At 43.1% G+C, this 19,161-nt stretch overlaps 1 protein-coding gene across 1 annotated transcript in view; it reads right to left on the bottom strand.

Annotated features, from left to right (window-relative positions):
• ldlrad3 (low density lipoprotein receptor class A domain containing 3) overlaps positions 1 to 14,369 on the bottom strand; it is a 64,396-nt gene extending 50,027 nt beyond the window's left edge. Inside the window, exon 1 of the mRNA XM_079162293.1 lies at positions 14,159 to 14,369. Coding sequence (XP_079018419.1) covers positions 14,159 to 14,210 — 52 coding nt within the window. The 5' untranslated portion in view covers positions 14,211 to 14,369. The remainder of the gene's footprint in view (positions 1 to 14,158) is intronic.
• Between the last annotated feature and the right edge of the window lie 4,792 nt (positions 14,370 to 19,161).

Raw genomic sequence — 19,161 nt, 5'->3', positions numbered from 1 at the left:
GGCAACATCCCAATACAATCATTATCTCAGAGGTTATTTTAGTTTTTCTGCATTGGATCTACTCTCTCTTGACTCGCATCAAACACGGTGTTGTTTACAGTCAACATGCCAGAATAAATGGAAGTTTTCTAACCTCCTATAGATTATGGCATTATCACAGACATTGAGGGATAACTGTGATTTTAGAGAGCATTACTCAGAATACAAACAGCCTTTATTTCCACAAAAGATAGTTGTAAATAATCCAAATCTCACACACACACACACACACACACACACACATCCAACTCCAACTCAAGCAGGCTGCACCACATGGGTCTGCCTGAAGATAGTTCGCTTGATGCTTCAATGCCCTTCCAAACCATCTGTGGTCTGTATAAATGTAAACAAAATGTGTTCAAGTAGAATATGAACTATACAGTGTGATACTGTGGCTGTTTCTTCTTCTTGCTTTAGCTACCATTTCATTTTTGCCTACAGCTATGCAGTCGGTGCTCAGTTCTTTACAGCGACCTCTTGCCCTGCCAGCTTTAAGTGCTTTTGCCTTGATGACAATATGAATGAAGTATAAAATGTCTCTTAACAGCGAGTTTATTTCTGGTTTCAGAACAAAAAGCAATGGTTTCCCACTAGGATGTGACCACGCGGCAACTAGCAGGCGTCTGGAAGGGAGGGGCACAGACAAACCCTCCTAAAAACCTCAGCCTTGTTTAAGAGGCTGCATTATTGATAGTGTATCTGTGGGCTGAGCTAGTACCAGAGCAAGACAGAGACAGTGTACCAGTTTGAAGAGACAAAATAGAAAGAGAAACCATGATTTTGACCAAAACAAATGTGATTTATTATTATTATTATTAACCACAAATGTACGTATGATTTGGAAAGTGTCAATATCAACTACATTTGTATGTTTACATCATGTTTATTACATTTGAAACTTAAATTAGGTTCCACTGAACATGGATTTCAATCTAGAGTAGATGTAAACTCGTGCAGGGTAACGGGAGGGTCAGCGGGGGAAATAATTCAGCGGATCTCTCCTCTGAACGGAGCTGCAGAAAGTAGTGGCTGTATGCTGTTTTTAATATAATATACAAATTACAGAGGTCTGTTCAAGTAATTCCCTACGACTGACTCCCTGAAGCTATTTATGTGTTCTTACGTATTGGATACATAAAGGTTAATGGAAACCAAAAATGCTTACTTTGCAAACATGAGCACAACAGTGATTGCTTCATTGGCCTCTGTCGTGCCATTATGTATTCATTAGCAGCCTCTCCTTTATGAAATAGACCTTGCAGTGACTGCCTTTGGATTTTTTGGAACAGTGACTGGCCAAATTAGCCTGGCTTGGCCAAACAAGGCCCTATTAAGCACACACTGGTCTCTCATTAATCTGTATTCACAGCTCACACCGAGCCTATAATGCCGTAGCGTTGGTTTATTTTGGCTGTTTATGATCTGTGGTGGAATTAAAATGGAGATCACAACATAAATGCATTACAATGGAAGCTCAATATAGAGGTCATATTATGGTTTTGTTATGGTCCAAGAAAAGACATTAGTAGTTTAGTAGAAAAGTAGTTTTGTTGCGGTTTTGTTTTAACCTCTTGGCTCGGGTTTCAGAGAAGCAATTGTCCATCTAATCCTCTAAGAGATGACTGTGGCATTTTCAACAGCCTATTAACATCACCTTGGGATTACCTTCACAGCGAGGAGGAGCTGATGGAGATTGGGGAGGGGGGATGAGGAAGGATGAGGAGGAGAACGATGACAAAAATGAGATTTGCGGGCAAGCTGCTCACCGCTCAGACAAAAAAAAATGTCTTGTCTGACATAAAGACAAACAAAAATAGACATAATGCGCACACAGGACAAGAACCCAATACGGTCAGACGGATATCTTCTTTCGGGCTTGAGTTCCTCATCAATCCCAAGGAGGGAGCTTCTCCTGTCAAACAAACACATCTATTCCATTCATTCCGATTCTCCACGTTGGCCCATCAGCGGCACAAAACGTCAACACTCCCCCTGCGTCTCTTTCATCACCCAGTCGACTGTCGCAGAACACACCGGTAAACAGCGCGCACCCTTCATCGGGCGCCACGACGCGAGACCCCTTTACTGAGCAAACTGCCGTTACCTGCAGAGGCAGCCAGAGAGTGAGGAATGATGCAGACAGCGGCCCAGAGGGAAGCTGACCTTAAGTTACACCTGTGAGGCTCATGTTTGCCTCGAGGCACACTGAGCTCCAAATATGACAGGAGGAAAACATCTGCAATTTAGTTCTTTGATTAAAATTGAACTATAATATTTATTTTTTTAGCACACACAGGCTCATTATGCACCGTGGAGAAGATGTACTGTAGCAGTGGGTATGATGAGAGGAGTGGGAAGGAAGAGGGAGAGAAGTTGCACTCTTAGTGTGCCTAGGGAGAGAGAGAGAGAGATAAAATGATGGAAGCGGGGAGAGCTCAACAAAAAAAGGCACAGGCTGCCTTTGTCTATCTTCTACTCTGTGTATTAGCAAGTAATGAGCTCTTAATTGTGTAGCCCGGGCCGCGGAGTCACTGCAGGGGTTGAAAAGCAGAGTGAATGAACTATATCTGGCAAAAACACTGGGGCAAAGGGAGCCTTAGAGGAACAGAAAGAGAGGGCACAAGGTGAGCGGGAGACGAAATAAAGGGATGTGAGATAGAGACACTGCATTAAGGAGAAGGGGTAAAGGGGAAATGACAGGAGCATTACAAGGCAAATGGTTATTCCAACAGAATGCAGACGAGGGAAAGGAGTGCCAGTGGTCGTTGCCTGTGACTCTTTGTCTCCTCTTCCATATCTGTCTCCTCTCTCTCTCTCTTCCTCTGCATAATACAATATCTACTCAACTGAATGCTGATGAGTCAAAATGGTAATAAGTCAAATGGAGGGTTTTAGTTTAAAAGGTAACGGGTGTGTGAGTAGTTCTCACCGCGGCAGATGATATTGCAACTAAAAGGTCATTCCAATACGATTTCAGCCTATGCGCCGTCTTTAAAAGGCTAACTTGGACATAGAAGCAACGTGACAGGAAATCTCATGAACGGTGATGAGAAAGGCCACGAGAGTACTTGGTGACCAATTTCTTTTTTTTTTCCGACTGGTAATTACAGTCAGGGCGATGAGTTCACAGCATGGGGACGTCTCATTTTCTCGTACTCTGTGATGAGCTATTCTCTCTCCGCTGTGTGAAAGAAAGTGGATGCTTTGGGAGATGTTCATTTGCTGTTGCACAGACCGTATTTTGTTCATCTAAATCCATGTCGACGTGATGACCCTCCCCCCCATTGTGTCTACTGGTTGCCACTTAAATCATCGTCGCTGGTGAGCCTGCTTCATCTGATTTCACTTCCCTTCTGAGAGATCAGCTGTATTACTCGGAGCCTGCATTATGTTACACTCACTCACACGCAGAGCCCCAGTAATGGCCAAAAAGTACTCTCACACTGCACTGAGAAAAAGCTTCATATGCCCTTAGGGTTACGAACGACAACCATTTCCTCCTCACTGCCTAACAGATATCAGATGTGGACTCACGCCCAGAGCTGCGGCGCCTTTAAACCTCTATAGCTTCCGCTGGGTCATTGTCACCGTCTGCCCTGACATCTTTCACTTGCTATTGTGTATGATGGCCTTCGCTCCACTTCTAAGCCGGAGAAAACGCAAAGAGCAGCGCTTTGGCGGCTTGTTGACCAGGTGATTGAACGTGCGTCAGTCCGCATCAGCGATTAGCGCCATTACATCCAATTTCTCTTCACTGCAGCTACACCAGTGCTATCTGTGGTTGTGGGTGGGGCTGGTCTGACAGAGACACACTACTAAAGCGCTCTGCACGGCACCGGTAAATACACCAAACCAAATGAAAACAAATGGCCTCCTTCTGAAAGCAGTTCCCACTCTTCTGGCTTGGTTTTGTAAGTATTTTTTTATTTGTATTTCCCCAGTGGGTTTATTTGCTTTCATGTGGGTTTATGGCAAGTTAATTGGGTTTGGTTGAAGACTCACTGGTGCTGATCTGAGCTAACCTGCAAGAGGGTCAGTTCCTTATGTGGTAACGTGTATGTATGCAGACTTACAGCGTACATGTGCATCCATATGTGACTGAACCTCCAGAATGTGCCTTCCTTCCCCAACTGTCACACTTTGGAGCATCAACAGTTATGCGAGTGTTTACATTTCTCTGTGTCCATATATTTACGAGTGTCTATATGTGTGTGTGTGTGTGTGTGTGTGTGTGTGTGTGTGTGTGTGAGAGAGTGTGGCTGGCTGCAGAGGTCAGTCAAGGAGGAATCCATCAATCAGCTGCTGTGCTGTTCCTTCAGGACAGATCCTGACCCATGGCGGACACGGTGGAGATGAGATTCACATAAGGGTAAAATGTGATGTTTACCAGCTTGACTGGTTTCTGTAGAAGACATTTTTCATCTCTATCGGGGGCTGCTTAGACAACGTGTACAGGTCAGGGCATCTACAGAAGCATGTAGGTATTGAAGAACCTTTTTTTTTTAATTTTGTTTCCAGCGTATGCACGTTTATCATTTTGGAAATGTCACTTGGGAGATTTAGCAGCAGCAGCAGCAGAAAGGTCAGATCACCTGTTTGATGTTGTACTGATGGACATTCCATTGTCTGTGTATGTGGGCATGACATATTTGCATTTTGGTAATTTCATTGTAGTTTAATTCCCTCAAATTAACACCCATAGGAATTAAGATAATTTGCTCAATATTATTAGAATTTACTGTCAAAAAGCAATTCATACCTCAAGTTTGTTTTGATGTGGAGGAAGATTATGTTGTATTCCTAGTTGTAAAGGGTTAGAAAAAGACTGGCCATATATATATACACATATATATATACACACTACCACTTTTGATCTGCAGCATAGTGCACTGTCAGGACATCAAAAGCCTATGAATGTCATTAGACAAGTCTCCAGAGTGCACTAACTTTTGAAGTACATTAATACAAACCTCCATCGGAGTCTTTGGAAATCCCACCAATCCTTCATGAAGTATCTGGAGTCATTAGGCACAGGAAGGCCGGGCTGACATCGGCCAGGGCATAAAAGAAATTAGTCAAATCTAAGGCCTGCAGCTTCTCATTAGAGACGGCTGCAAAGAGACGGACTCAATTACCATCGCTGACACAGTAGACCCGGGCAAGACTAATGGCTCTGGTCCAATAATGACCTAAACCAGGCCTGAACCTCCTGCCCCCCCCCCCCCCCCACACACACACACACACACACACACACACACACACACACACACACACACACACACACACACACACACACTCCACAACAAACCCACCTCCACTTTCATTTGCCCTCCCTTGCCTCTCTTCTGCTCTCCCCTGTTGGAAATATCTGAGGGTAAAAATGGGTTTTCTGCTTCTTATTCCTGAGGAGCAGGAGCCCTCTTTCGTCTTTGGTATTCATTGAACACGTGAAAATAATTTATTTTGTAGCCTAGAGCTTCTGCCAAGCCATGGTTGACAGGGAAGCAGAATTAAGGCAATTAACATGGGTTTTGCATTTGATTTTGGCTGGCGAGACTGCCTCTGTAAACAGCAGGCGGGACCAGGTGATTAGTTCCTGTGAAGATAAGCCTCCCCTGGGGCCTGTCCAAGAGAGGATTACCCTACATATAGTGTGCATACACACAGCACCGTATATACATACACATACACACTGACTCTGCTAAAGAAGAAAGAGAAAACGCATGGGGAATCAAACAGAGTGCACACTTGAAGCAAGGGGCTGAAAGCTCAAGGGGTGAAGCCCTGTTTGTGACATGACAGAGGAGAAGTCATGTCTCCGCCGCACATTAACTTCCTGCTTCTGCATCACTTCGCCTCTCCTCCTTAAAACGGTCTTCAAATTACCCCTGCCTGCCTTGACCCTTTTATCATCCAGTTAACACAGAGACTAATTATTTGGATTCGGCGCCATTAAACGAGCAGCTTTGCAGGTATGTAATAATGGGAAATTCAATATCAATATCAAGGGGTCTTGGGTCAAAGCTCTGAAATTAATTGTGACAAATAGGCAATTATTTCAAGTCAGCCGAATTGAGATTGATCTTATTTGTTCATTTATGCACTCGCCTGGAGGAGTAGCCTCAAGTGCATGATAGCTTTTACATCGCTAGATAGTTTCACCAGAGAGGTTGCTAAATCACACGTGTGTCCGTGTGAGTGAACACGCAACGTTAGGTGAAGAGAATTCCGTCGGCACCGTCACTTATACTGCATGTCTGGTGCGAAGAGAAGGGCCGGTCACGTCAGCCCCTTGTACTGTTCTCTCCATGGACAGGGCTGGATGTCAGTGTAACTGACGCTTTATCGGTCTGCTAGCATCGCTCCGTCATGCCTGGCCATGTTTCTGTGCACTGAGAATGAGGTCGCTGGAATAAGACACATCGTGGCGTGCAAAGATCTCCATGGCACATCTATGGCACGCAAAGAATCTGTCAAATTACTATCAATAACACACACCGCTATATGGCATTCATCGGGGGAAAGAAAATTCCGTGCACTCTGCATATCACTGAAATGTCACACTCTGCGGCACCTCAATTATAATTGGGAGTTTCACTTCAGCAAATAGCTTGTTTCACTTCAGCAAATAGCTCGTTTCATGAGCCAGCATTTCTAACTCGTGAGCCTCGGACTCTGAGGTTACCCCTGACCTGTTGAGCAATCCTTAATCCCTGTGTTGTGTAATAGAAGGAGAAAAAGAGTCTCTGTGATCCTAAAGATGAATCTAATCCTGAGATGAATGCATCAGCAGCAACGTTGTGCTTCTAAAACAGATTTCACCCACAATGCTATGAAGAGAATTTGCATATTTATCACACAGGACACTGAATGCTTACATAATCACTTGGCACGCAAAAGAGAGTAACAAGGAAAGACAAACGTCTGTGTGATTGCAATCAAAAAGTCTAGTGTCTAGTCAAAATAACCATTTGACTTATGATTAGATGTTTGGAAAATTGCACTCAATTACAGCATCAAAAGCTGGTGGATGGAGTTGTGCCGCTCACTGGAATGATGAACCTGCCAGAACTGTATCACAAACACAAAACAATTATGCACGAAGCTGAAGGTACGTCCGCACCAAAGTTTACTGCTGCATAATCATCACCGCAGGCATTTGGCAGCTGATATGTACAATTTTCCTACGCAGATGATAAAACATTAGGCAGTAATGCAAATAGACAAGCAAAGAAGTACAAATCCATCAATCTCTTTTCAAACACCAAACATTACACATTCTACTGTTACTTGTTTGTTTTCCATAATCTATTCCCATGGAATCCGGCAGACGGTACACGGCAAACCAAGACATCATGTTCACGGTAAGATTAGGCGAGGCCGGCTAAGAATACCAGCAGCGGTATTTGATAGACAGCATTGCTGTGCAAAGCTAAAATATTTAGACTTTTTGCAGTTCTCCGGAATTTACAAGCAGATGTCACGTAGCTCCCTCACACCGGAGAGAGTTGTTCCAAGTTTGCAATAGAACATCAAGAGAAAGTTGCATTTTATATCTACATTACTATCAAATGAATTACTGGAAAAAGTACATAAAATATTAGACACAAAATAACCAGTTGTCAGTCTTCTGTCTAGAATCCTCATTCCTCTGTGGCTGATCCAGACTGGAAACAGCCAAACAGTGAGAGATCTTATAGTTTCCCCGACTTCACCTAATGACAAACGGAGCAATTCTTTGAGTTGAGTAGAAAATATTGAGTCCATTTTCAGCGCCATAGTCATCTCAGTATCTCAAATATGAAGAACCAAATAAAAACACACACACACACACACACACACCACCTATATTTTCACCGGCGTAGAGAAACACACAGAGGATAGGTGTCCCTAATGTTATCTGTGTTTTCTCTGTGGGTGTCTGTTGACCTTTAAGGTGGTGTTTGTTTGGTTTGACAGCAGGATGCTGGAATTTCAGCCCAAAATAGCCTGTCATTGTCCACGCTGGCTGTGAGACAGAGTACAGCAAATGACGGCTGATCACGGGGGACAGCGGGGGAGCCAGCTGTCAGCCTGCCAGTGTCCGTCCCTGTCTGACAGCCATAGAGCGGGTCACTCTCCTCTCAGAGGACACCACCGTAGAGGAAGGCAAAAGAGGGGAATCCAAGGTGACGGGATAAAAAAGGAGCAAATGTGCTCCGAACTAAATTATCTGTAACTCTAACTGAGTCCCCATGCAAAGTTCAGATCCTCCAAAGTCTGCATTCCACGACATACATCATCATACAGTGTACCGTCAACTTCAGGGTCAGGCACTTGTAAAAGCTCAAAACTTCAACTCAAGAGACATCCAGCCCGCTGCTGACAGCTCGTACTCTGCAAGACTTTTAATTTAAAATGTTCAACATCAATCATGTAAAAAAAAATCTAAGTAATTACAGTCTGCTGTGAGAGTCCTGCACTTTGACCTGCAGAGCAACCTGGGACGGGTTTCTTCCAGCTATGAAATAGAACATGACGAGTTAAAGTGTTAAGTTGCCTTGATATTTTATAGGCAGAATCTGGGTACATCCAAAAGCCTAACTGTCCTCAAAGTACACAAATAAAAGCTTCCATAGTGATAGAATCAAAATGTTAGTAGCAGAACATCCTTAACCTACAAACTAAACAGCAACAAGAAACAGAATGGGTGTGGCAACTGTAACAATCACCTTCATCATGGACTTTCTTTCTGTGGATACAGCTCCTGAGATGGGACACATCTTGAGTTCAGTAGCCTATTTAAAGTATTTGAAGGTACCTAACGTTTGTGATTGTTATTTAATTTGTATTGAAACAAGATGTTGGTGGTGCACATTACATAGTGAGGACAAACCAAACGTGGCCAGACTGTCCCGGCTGCTGATACATGATCCTACAAACCTTTACTTGTTCTGGGCAGATGAGTCATCAGTGGAGAGCTTGCATCTGAATCTATCGTATTTCATCAGTAAAGTTATTTACTTGATTTTCGATAAAAATATACAAACATGTGATTGGTTCCCGCATTAGAATTCCTCTTCTCTCTCAGTCACAGTTCATTTACATTCACTTGTCCTTTCACTCTGTCCGGATGGGATGCTGCAGCTTCACTATCTGGGCATGTACAGTGAGTGGCTGTCAATAATTCTAAACTGTAAAACATTGGGATCAGTTAAGGAGAGAGGAGCTGTTTGAACTGATAAGAGGGACAGATAAAGTTTTGAAGTTCCATCTCTTCTCCAGTAAAACTGAAGTAAGTTTACAATGTTTCTGCTTTACAGTCTACTGTAAAACTTGACAGTGATAGGTAAATCTCCTGTCCTCTCGTACAGTGGGTATGTGTATGGGCACTGCAAGTGTTGTAAAGATGCACCGAGAGACTGCAGCAATCTTAAAAAGACCTTCTCTCTTTGGGCTTCACGTGAAAACGAACGTGTCAGCACATCTGAAGTTACCCTTGCCTTTAGCTATGGCACTGTAGGCAGTTCACATCAATGTCGAGCACAAAATGTCCTCACGGTTACCTCCACTGGGAATAACTAGAGATAGCATACAATGTACTCAGCAAACACAATATTTGGTGAAAAGCGAGCGTGCCATATATTCACAAGTGGACAGAATGGCTAGTATTCTCAAAACAACTCTCTTCAGTAAATAAGCAGATTCTTCCAAGGCTGACGTTTTGATTTCAGCAATCTTAAAGTGAGGAAACCATCAAGGATTGACGGAGCTTGTGCATCACTTCATGACAAATTAGTTAAGGTTAATCCCAAATCAATATGTAATGAGCTGTCTCCAAACTTTTTTCCAGTAGTAAATTTGACTCCTCTCTGTCTCTTTCGATCCATACGTATATATCCCAGGGTTCATGAAACATTCAGCTTCATGACTTATAGATCACAGATGCTCAAAGAGAATGAACACAGAACCTACATCCCACGCAGAGAACAACACAATATGACTTACACCTGCTGGTGAAACATCCTACACTGTACAAATATGCTTTGCTGCGTAATGTGTTGTTCCATTTGACTGATATATAATGAAACAGAATCCACCAAATGTATGCTTACAGTAATTAAGGTTGGTAATTCATTCTGCCTGAATGAAATGATTGGACGGGCTTTTTACAGTCACAGAGAGCCACAGCTGGAGGGTTTTTTTCCACCTTTCTTTTTGTCAGAGCATTTGTCAATATTTCAACAAATATAACAAAAGAAATTTGAAGAAGATCACCGATCCTTTGCTTTAAAGCCGCTCTGTTTTATCACACTCGGAAACTTGACTCCAGTCATGCGGCTTCGTTTACCAGCTATGGGAAACCAAAGCCACGCTGGCCCTCCTTAATCCCTGGCCTTCTCTACGCGACTGTGGCTGGAAGCATATCAACCATGTCAGCCGGCGCAAACACACACAACATCTCTTTCTCTCTTCCCCGTTCCAAAGACACGACAAAGATAAGCATAGGCGCGGAGGTTTATTGGGCCCAACCGGCAACAGTGCAGAAATACAAAGCATAATAAGCAGGAGACAATGGGATCCTGTCTCCCCATTAAAAGGGGGAAATGAGCCGGATATAGTCCGTCTTTGGTTCTGAATGAAAGAAATCCGACCACCTGGCCGGTGTGTGTGTGGCCTGGTAACACAGAGCAGGCAAGGGAGCGCACATTTGCGTTGATTGAGGAGATACTTAAGTGGCTATGTCAGGTGGCTAACTGAGCCGTATTTAGAGTCAGCAGAGTGTGTATGGTCTCTTTGCGTACAAGACTCTGGAAAAACAAAGTAACTCGATAGTAGCTTTGATAGTGCTATCACAGTTGTGGTGGGCGAGCGGGTGAACTAAGCCCTGAGCTGTTCTGCTTGGAGAGCACCACAGCAACATGTAAAGCATCAAGGTTTCTTCCAAAACTCTGCACAGAAGCAAGACGTGGGCTTTCAGAGCTCAGTGTGATTACGTATTCAAGATAAATGGTAGAAAAAAAACATGTCAGCAGGATGTTAATCCAAATGCACGAGTAATTTTAATGCTTAAACGCATGAAAACAAGCTTAAACGCACTTCTGCATTGTGTTGGTGCATGTACCAAAAGGGAAGTGGTCCCATTGACACTCTATGTATTCACAAGTACAGAGTGACAGACAAGTACATGCATTTTGAACTCCTGTGTAATATGATATCAGTGCTTATAAACTGTGGGATTGCAGCGAGTAAGTAGTTAAATGTATTTTTAAAGAATATAAAACATCTGTCTAAGTATATATAAACACACACATGTGTAAAATACCTCTACATTAAAGGAGCCCTCTGTGTTAGAGCTATACTCAAACATTTATTAGGTTGGCATGTATATCAAAATGCTGATCTTAAACAAGCACTAGTCATCCTTGGGAAATAACTGCTGCAAAGCTAATTCATCTTTCTGACACTGTACCTCAATTCATATCAATAAACCCACCCCCCCCTGGTGCATGGCCTGGCAGATCAGCTGAACATCTTAAATGTAATTACAGGCTGCACAGCCCGATACCATAAATTTGCCTTGTTTGTTACTGTATTGCAACATTCCATCATCAGCGGGTCGCGTGGCAAAATCTTATATTACATAATAGCACTGATTTATGTCTTGCAGCTTTGAGTGCGAGTGCAAGGCTGCAGAGAGCAAAACAAAGTCTGTAAGCATCCTCTGAAAGAGAGTTGGCTCACAAAAAGTGGTCTTTACTAGATTCAATAACTCATTATTACCATGGGACAGAGGCTGTACGTCTACTGGAACACAGGTTTTGAGCACTCTTTTATTTGTTTTGAGCCAGAACTACCACAACCATTTTATCAACCAAAAGCACACAGATATAAAGTTCAAAAAGAAGGCAAACTAGGCGTGACACTTGTTAAGATTAAACATTGAGGAACTTTCTCAGGCTGTGCATCTAACCCACATATTTCTGGCAAATTTCTACAATGTAATACAGACTGTGAATGTCTTTTTAGTCTTGAAATTGCTGATACACGATCCTGTGTAGTGTATGGCTCATTAAGTATGTAAAGCTACAAAATAATATCTACATCTTGTTGAGTATTACAGACATAGTCATCGGTAGACTGAACACGCTGATCTGCAAGGCTCACATATTCCATTAGGTGGTTTTATAATCCAAATTGTGAACTGCAGTAATTTTGGACGCTGTTGTGGAAATGTATTAAATGAATGATTCTGTTGTTGAGTGTTAATGCGAGTTCATTGCTTACAGCATGCATAACGATGTTTGTGACTCCTCGGTTCCACATGACACTGTGCAAGGGATGAACTGCACTCACATTTACATTATATATATATATATATATGAGAGAGAGAATATTAACCAATAGCAATGTCCTATTAAAGGACAAAAGTGGCTGGTAATAGCAATGATATATAACTTACATACTGGCCTGGGCACCAATACAGCACAGGGACACACAAACACAGAGAGTCTTGTTGACATTATTTTTAACCTGGTCAAGCTAAGAGCTAATAAAAGCTAAGAGCTAATAAAAGGCTGAAGCACAATTTGTTCATTCAAAGCTGACAACACATCAGCAATACTGAAGAAACTACTGCAGGAAAATGTGTACATCTTTTGTTCCAAAAGAGCAAACGTGGGCGGGGTTTGGCAGCCAACACTAAATCTCTGTTCCACATCTAATATTTACACAAATAGATATTTACATTTCACTTGCACTGACACGAACATATTCATGTGCACATGCTTGCCATGAACCAGCAAACAGGTGTTACCTAATGACCTATCAAAGTGTCCCAGTAAGCCACGACCGTGTGACAGTGAGCCAGCATCCACAGTGTCAGAACCCTGAAACCAAAGCAGCTAAATGTAAATCACCAACCATCGTTATTTGTATCGCTTACTCCTGAGCCTTTGCTACTGTGCCATGTCAGAACATCTCCCAGAAAGGACCTGTATGGTACCTGGAGCATCTTAGAGCTTGTGTAGGTATGCCCATTCAATGCACCTGCAATACCAGTTTAACACATTAGTGCGCGCTCACTATACTGTAGATGTGACCAAAAAAAAGTGCAATCTCAAAATGGTTTGTTTACACTTTAGAAAAGGTCTCATAAGAAAAAATTATTAAAAAGTACATTTAACATGTTACCTTAAAGCATTCTATCTAATTGGTTAACAAGCCTTAAAGGTGTAGATGGATTACATATACGAAGAGTTACTGTACAGTGGACATTCATGTTAAATTGGTTTCATTATATCAGAACTTGCAGCATATAGTTCACACATATATTCATGTTTCATGTTCCTTATACCTTATGATGTTCACACATCATTCAAGGCCGCTTACCTCTGTATCACTGATTATTACGCACGTGTTTCGCATTAACTCTGATTATCTACCGCAGGCCATCGGTAAAATGGACAATACGTGTTTGTTTTTTAGCAAATTGTAATGACCAGATATGTCACTGACTGGGACACGGCCCAAAACTACAGCTGCATAGTTAAAAGGAGTATTAATGCAAACTGGCTGTCCTCTCCTGTACAAGTGTCCTCCACTAGGGCCCCAGCTGCCATGGCGTGGCCGGAGAACAGATTGACTTGTCAACAGTGTCCTGTCAACAACCTCTCGGTCATAACCTAACCTGGAGGAGACTATAACCCCATCTCAGTTAAACATACAGCAGATGGATATGGCATGGAGGGCGTCTGTAGCAAAACTACTCTCAAGGGAAGCGGACATGCATCCATTCGACATGCACGAACCAATATAAAACTGCTGCCCCGGCTGCTTCAAATCCCAATTTCCAGACCAAAAAAAAAAACCCCAACCCGTTCAGTCGATGGAAACGAAAAGTCGGATAACTTCTTTTTTTTTTTAATAGAAGTTGCTCCACTAAGTTTTAGCTTAGGCAACTCGTCGATGAAAAAAAAACAGCAACTTCCAAACAGTGTAGCTTTCGCCGACCATACAGAGCTCACTTCAAAAGATTTTACATCGCCCCCCCCTCCTTCCTCTAACCCACCCCGCGTACTGAAGCGTGTCGGCGCCGTGACAACAACAGTAGTTTCCGTGTGCTTTCAAAAAAACTTACCAACTGTTCTTGAGCCTGACCCAGAACCAAGCAGAAGGTACCAGATCCACATCCTACGGTCTCCTGTTCCCCCCCGGTCTGCCCTTGCTGTCCCGCCCCGCCGCGGGGCCGAAAACTGGGGGCAAAGAAGGGAAGAAAAAAAACTTATCCGAGACAGCTCTGCCACTGCCTATCGTAGCCCGCTTCTCAAGTTCAACTTTTTATTTTTTCTTCCGGCAAAACTAGGAGTACATTAAGCGTGAGAGTGGTGGGTTCGCGTCGGGACATAAGTAGTCCGGTTCGGGGAGTGGGAGGGCGCACAGGCTGGAGCTGGAAGGGGCTTGGGGGGGCGGGGGTGGCGGAAGGCAGGCAGGCTGGGGAGACGGTCGCTCGCGTGTGTTTGGTGCTGCGAGAGGCGGAGTCGGAGGCAGAGAGCCGGAGAGCAGAGGTCGCCCAGTCCGGGACAGTGGTTCTCAAACTGCGGGCGAGGGACCGCTAACGGTCCCCCACTGGCAAAACCAGGAGTTGTTTGATTGCACCGTTACTCCGGTCCCTGCAAAGTTCTGTTATCTCACCTGCAGATATCCAGCAGAGACGGCACACACGGGCGAAACATGGGATAAATGAAAATGGGTGACAGATAGCGAGGACAGCACCTCCATCTACAAAATGAGGGTCAAAGTTTACTGATACGGTTTCCTTGATATGAAATAAAGATATGAGCAGCTCTGGGCAAGCACTCATTTAGTCCTGAATTACTGATAGAACTTTGCATGGGGTTATTGGTTCTACAACTAAAAGACTAATAAAGAGTGAAAGATATAACCACAAAGAGGCAGCAGATAGCATTAAAATATTAATATTAGATTAATTGCAAATCCCATTGTGAGGATGCTTATAATGAAAACCACCCCCCTCAATTGCTAGACCTATAAATAATGAAGTAGGCCTTAAAAGGATCTCTGTAACACAAACTTGCTGAAGAAATATTAAGCAAACGTATCTGATTATGGGACACTACAGAAGTATATACATATTATGTGGTCTTACATTATTGTAGCAATGTATCACATTTGATCGATGTGTCTGTTGTTGTCTCGAGCACACAAACATGAAATGATAAATCAATACAATTCCAAAGGAGGAGTCACAGCCAGGTGCCCGGACATTGTTGCTCTCAGTTAAGCCTGCAGAGATTTCCTGTAGATCCTCCTCAGTCATCGCCTGCAATCCAGAGTTTTCCTCTTCGGTTCCCAAAGCAACCGTTGTATTATTCATCAAACATGTGGACATTGATGACAGATGCTGTGTATTTTTAGTTTACGTCATAGGAGTTACTTTCAGCTCCAACATTCTAAAGTCCTTCCAAAATGCTTCACCTATAAATATTGGATAGAATCGAACACAAATAGTGGGCCAGGATAATGTTAGCCATGTTAGCTTCACTTACAAGTGAACTGAAGCAGGCTGTGAAATGAGCTGTATCCCACAACATGAAAAAAGTCTTTGGGGCAGCCAAACAGTCAACTATAACCAAAAAAGATGCCATTAAGAAAGGTTAAAGGCAACAGCTTACCATCATTTTTCATTTGAAGACTCCTTTTGATAAATTATGCTGAGACAAAGTAACAATCGGAAAACACTGAAAATTCAATACAAAGTAGTAGGGATTTTTGAAAGCCTGACTTGTACACAACAAACATAATTTGGTAAGTGGAGAGACATCCTGTTCACTTTATTACACCCATGATGGAAGGATTAAAAGTCCCCCCTTATCTCTGTGTTTATGTATGGGAGGTAAATCCATAACTTCTTATATTCCACCACACGAGGGTGGGGTAAAACAGCGCCGTCATTTCACTTTTACATTTTCTCCACCACCATTCAATCCCCCTGCATTGTGGCTTGTACGGGAAAATATTGACATATTACAGAAATATTTACAGTTCACCAGAATGTACCACACCAATGAGCAACCGGACCTATAATGCTGAGGTTTAAAATATGTTGAAACTTTGAAAAAACTAGATATGGATGCAACAGATATGGCACAAGGGAAAACTATTTGGAGCGTTCTTTTAACAGATGGTTCGCCTTTATGTAAGTTAAAAGACGCAAATACTTGTAGAAAATCAAAGCATGGAAGAGTGTTCGGTGGTGGCACAGAAAGAGAGAGACAGACGCACAGAAAGAGGCATCTTCTCTCTAGTTGCACTCCTATACAAACTCAGTACTAGTAACTTCCACACAGGAAGGAATTAAATATTTAACAACCCAGATGGAGCACTGGTCAACCACTGATACATGCATACAAAAGAGCTACAAGGCAGAAAGGACAGAAGAATGTATCGTCATGCTTTATATTGGTATTCTCATGGCAGTTGAAGTTGAATTGAATTAGAGGGAGACAGGGAGAGGGGTGGAACGACAGGAGGCTTCACCTATCAAACCTCTCTCCTCTTTATCACAGAGCTGCAGCTGTGTGCAGACAGACAACCTTGCTTCAAACAAACCCCCCTTTTGATAGCATGCTAACCTGGGGGCCTGCGATTGGGATGAGTCCCAATATCAGACTCCTCCAGCTCACTTTATATTCATTCACACACTGCCATATCACGCCAAAGCCTCGTGCAGACTCAAACTCCAGCGGAGGGTCTTGGCATGTCGCTGGAATCTGTTAAAACTTTGTCAAAGATTCCAGCTTGATAGCTGCTGCAAGGGCCTGTTGTCCTCATATACCTCCATTGCTGCCTGTGGGGCCTTATGTATTTCATTCTATTATGAGTCCCGATGTGAGATGCCTATGCATGTGCGCTGCATAACCGCTCTTGAAGCGGAGCCCTACAGTTGGCTGGTATGAATATCTCAATGAGCTAACGAAAGCAGACGCAAGGCTCCTCAGCACAAATCCTGTATACAATCAACACCAATACAACTAAATGCTTGCTGAGGAGGAAGATGATTTGTCAGTCAATGTTAAATGGATTTCATTTAGCTCCCCTGGAGTTATCATTAATGCCAATGCTGAGTTGTTTGACAAATTATACAGTCTGATCCATGAACCACAACGGTATAATCTGTTTTGGGTGGGGGGGGGGGGGGGGGGGGGGGGGGGGGGGGGCTGAAAGCCAAAAGCAGAAATGGGCTCAACTGTGTTCCTGATTGACGCAGCATTTCAGTAATGCCCATCAATTAGTTTAGGCTATCTATAAACAGCTCAGACCTAATTAGCCGCTGGGCAACAAATGGACTCATTAGGGGACATTAAACTCTAATATGAAGGTTGTTATTGACTTAATCGCAGGAGAATCCAATTAGTGGTGAAATTTGGAAAATGACTCTGAGGTAGTGAGACAATCTGATAGGCAAAGGGGGGGGAGCGTCGCAACCTGGAATGACTTTGCCTGTGGGTGATTGGTGGCATTGAGAGAAAGCGAGAGATTCAGCTGGAGATGTAGCGAGAGGTAAGGGAATGTGTAACAGGAGCAGCACAAAAGGGAGTCTGTGTGAGTGTGTGCTTGTGTGGGTGTGGAGCGAGAAAACAACACTTACAGACTGGTAGGGAAGCAGAATGAGTAAGGAAGCCGGCGGCAAAGAAAAAGTATCAGGGGATGGATGAGGAAAGCGAGAGATGAAGAAGGTGTGAGTATAAAGAGGTGAGAAAAAAATCAGGGGAGATATTGTAATAGAAAGAGATAGCAAACGAGAGGAGGAATGAATTTGAATAAAACCTTATTTTACGGAACATTTAATGCAAGCTGTAGGGTATGCTGAATGTAAATATACTGTAACTCTGCCAACAAGGGTTGCTGAGTTCACTGTCATCGAGAGCTCAGCTGATATATCACTAAATCTAATGCAAGTGCAAAATGTGGGTGAGAGAGCAATAAGACAACTCATGAGAGCTTCAGGATGACATGTCCTTGTTCATGTCAGACTGCCATCGAGGTAGCTGCGATATGCCAAGGCCCTTTAGAGGACTGGCTCATTCTCTGGTGCGAGTCTCTTGACATTCATCTTACATTTAATACCCAGCGTACCAACGTGAAGGACATCTCTGTTTGTGAGTGAGTCAGAAAGCAGTAGAGAGAGGAAAAACAGAGGGGAGGACACATCGAGGGACAATGCGCTTATGATTTCAGCAAACATTTCTGCTGGTCCAGTAGGGAGTTGTCTTTAGTGGCGACTACACAGAGCAAAACACACCTCTCCCTACTCGACAAACACAAACACACACACACACACACTGGCTTATGTGACCAATCATATTGAACCACATGCACAAACACACATAGTTATACGTTCTTGCAGAATTGTAGAATTTTGCCCACACTCATGCTCACCCAGAGTCTCCTTCATGCTCCTTCAAAGGCATTAATTGAATAATCATTCAATTATGTGACCAATGCCTGGTTCCACTGACATTAGTTAGCAAAGCTGACGTTCAGCCTGGCAGCGCTGCGGGGACATCAGATAGGCATCAACAATTGAATCAGAGGGAGACAGAAAGTGTAATTTGTGTGTGCGTGTGCGTGTGTGTGTGTGTGTGTGTGTGTGTGTGTGTGTGTGTGTGTGTGTGCGTGTGTGTGTGTGCGTGTGTGTGTGTGTGTGTGTGTGTGTGTGTGTGTGTGTGTGTGTGTGTGTGTGTGTGTGCGCGTGTGTGCGACTGTCAATCTATAAGGGCCAGGCAGAGAATCAAACGAGGAACAGATATTGATTTGGGATTTCAGAGGCGGTGGCCGATAACAATTTGAGGGAGAAGCGCCTGCAGCATCAACAATTACTTTCTTAATTAAGCTCGACAAAATGATGTACAGATTGGGATCGGTTACACAGCAAATTGTAAAATACAAGGGTGATAATAGGTATGGTAAATACAGCATTAGCATTACATTATTGCAGTGGAAAATGCCGGCATGTGACTATCAAAGAATAAGATCAAACCCTAGTGTATTTCAGCAAATGTAAATAGATATAGGTTAATGGTAAAATGTATTAAAACCCACAGAGTAAAGGTAATAATG

Source organism: Pholis gunnellus (assembly GCF_910591455.1).
Source record: "Pholis gunnellus genome assembly, chromosome: 7".
NCBI lineage: Eukaryota > Metazoa > Chordata > Actinopteri > Perciformes > Pholidae > Pholis > Pholis gunnellus.
The sequence above is the reverse complement of the archived record's forward strand: the minus strand, read 5'-3'. Positions and strand labels throughout refer to the sequence as shown.